The sequence below is a fragment of the Morone saxatilis genome, unplaced genomic scaffold (assembly GCF_004916995.1).
Source record: "Morone saxatilis isolate NCDOM2014 unplaced genomic scaffold, NCSU_SB_2.0 Contig16, whole genome shotgun sequence".
In the NCBI taxonomy this organism is placed as follows: Eukaryota; Metazoa; Chordata; class Actinopteri; family Moronidae; genus Morone; species Morone saxatilis.
In genome coordinates, this window is record NW_023339718.1 from 27,073,664 (window position 1) to 27,076,321 (window position 2,658).

The 2,658-nt window shown below is 41.3% G+C and overlaps 1 protein-coding gene across 1 annotated transcript in view; it reads right to left on the reverse strand.

Moving 5' to 3' along the window:
• Positions 1-6: 6 nt before the first annotated feature.
• LOC118325117 (nuclear receptor subfamily 5 group A member 2-like) overlaps positions 7-2,658 on the reverse strand; it is a gene marked incomplete at its 5' end in the record, with an annotated part of 20,679 nt that continues 18,027 nt past the window's right edge. The window contains 1 exon segment of the mRNA XM_035657678.1: positions 7-2,286. Within this exon segment, the coding sequence (XP_035513571.1) occupies positions 2,033-2,286 (254 nt within the window).

The following is a 2,658-nucleotide window of genomic DNA, read 5'->3' on the forward strand; positions in this document are numbered from 1 at the left end:
TGTGTGTGTGTGTGCGTGTTTTCAGGCAGACATTTAGTTAAGGCAGGTGGAGTGATTGTCTACGACAACTTGAAATGGTGGAGGCTGCCACGTCAATGGACGAACATGTGGGAAAATTGAGCTGCACAATATTACAAACACTGTTTGTATGTGTCTTTGTCTTTCAGCCGGTCCCCTTGTGACAGCGCCAGTGAATATCAGTTACATTGTCATCATCGCATCGAGTCATGTGCTTTTTAAAAAGGGTGTGTCACCTCTAAGAAATCTGCCCAGTATGGGACAAAATAGTGTTACTTTGCAACACAGTAAATGCCACTGACTGCTACAAGTACACAGTGCAGTGTCTTAGAGCCATACTTTAGGTTCCTGATACTGTGTATAAGGCTGATAAGGTCTGTAGTCTCATCCACTGGTTGTCTAATGATAAATTCTGTTTTAAATATGCACTTTATTTATTGTATTATTTATAGGATTCATGAATTGGTGATATGAAAATTGTGTTCATCATGTTAAATACTGTCTCTCTCATAGACTGGTCCTATCATATCAGCTTCAGTACAAACATACCATTATCAGCCTTCACACACTCTGATCAGTCAACCCCTGGTCCACATACAGTACAGTGTGTTGAAAAGTGACACAAATGTGAGTATGAATGTGACATCTTTATTTTTGGGGGTCTATTGTGTCTCGAGGCATTGACCCACAGATACATGAAATTTTACAAAGAAACTTGGAACCAAATAGTGCCAGATGCATCTTTCCCCTCCCTGTGTCATCTCTGAGGCACAAACACTTCCAGATGCTTCCTTTTTCTCTACGAGTTAACTTCAAGAAAGAAAAATGCTGTCTTTGTCACTAAGATCTCCCTCATCATTTGCACATTCATGCGTGAATGCTCCTATCTGCCCTGGCTTCCTTTTACTTTTTTACCCACAAAGCACTGCTGTGTGTAGTTTTACTCTCATTCTCACTCACTCCTCCTGTCTTTACCGTCTTATCCGTCTCTCTCCCTTTCTTTTTCTGTTTTTCTGGGTAGGGGTTTGATGAATTACTGAATAAGAATGTATTTTTCTTAACATATCTGGCTTTGATATATCAATATATTAACATCTAAATAGATTAAATCATAACTATATTGAACCCCATAGAGCTTTCAAATTTTTCTGTACGGTTGTTGACAAAAAAAGAAGTGCAGAGATAAGAGCAGTGCTAATCTAGTCTAACGAGACCACAGTGTGTCATGTTATCCTGAAGTCTCTCTAAAAAGAACCTAAACAATAATAATAATAATCTAAACAGTGTTGGTGGCCTTGGAATCATAAAGTTGCATCTGACATTTGGGTCAAAACAATGGCAAATTTTTTACACTAAAATTTGACTTCTGAAAAGAGGCTATAAAATCTGCCGTAAAAAGTGCACTTTAGCTCACCCAGCAAGCATTCAACAGGTCTAACACCTGGCAATAGTCCCATCCTGTGATGTAAACGCCAGACTACCCAGCACCAGATCTCACAATAGAATTCTTATCAAAGTGGCGTTGTGAACTGTTTTACAGTAATATCTGTAACATATTTAAGTGTGGATGTTTCAAAATTATGTAGTTCTCCACAGTCATTTTGACACCATGTTTTCAAGACTAATGTCTAAATGTTTGCTGGGCAGCTCTAGAAAATCTTGTTATGTTGGACTCGTAATATTTGATCAGAGAAGATATAATGTAACTCTGTAAGGCAGATCTAACGTTAGGTTTTTGAAAACAGGGTAAAAAATCCAGTTTATAAAGGTCACATTAATGTAGCTCTGCAGGATATGAAAACATTAACATTCAAAATCTACCTTGAATACAGATGGAGCTCTATAATTCCAAACTCTAAAGAAAATGTTTTCTTTCTAACTCAAACAAAAGCCCTCACAAAGATCCCAACCTGTCTATCTTCATTTTATTTTTTCATCTTACTCACACTTTCCCTCACACACACACACACACAGTCTCACCTAGAGAAACAACACATGACAGTGGAGCATCCCCTCACACACACGCTCGCTTGGCATGCAGCATCTCTATGAGCAGGTTGTTGCAGGGAACCTCTCCGCTCAGATGCATGTAGCACAGGTAGTCCTCTGCCTGCGTGCTGAGGGAGCGCAGCTCTGGCAGCCGCACCCCCAGCTGGCTGAACTTCTCCTGGAACTGAGGGTAGGTGGACAGGGTGTACTCCAGCAGAGCCCCGTTCACCTGTTCCTGGACACCCTCCACGAATGCCTGGTCCTCCAGCAGTTTTACATCTGCACACACACAGAGGACGAACATGGATCATGACCCAGTGAAAGGAGCAGAGTCAGTAGTGAATCCCTTAAACATCACAGACCTTCCAGTGTGTTTGTCAGACACTGGTTTCAAGGTAATACTGTACAAATAATCTGTAATATTAGGTATAGTGATTAATTCAGGTCAACCCCCAGAGGTTCTTTGTTCAGATCTAGGAGCACATACTCAGCGTATAGAAAGATGCTGGGGGCGGCTGTGGCAGAGCGGGTCGTCCCCTAATCGGAAGGTTGTTGGTTCGATCCCTCCTGGCGCCACATGTCAAAGTATCCTTGAGCAAGATACTGAACCCCGAATTGCTCCCGATGCATAGCATCGTTGTGTGAATGTGT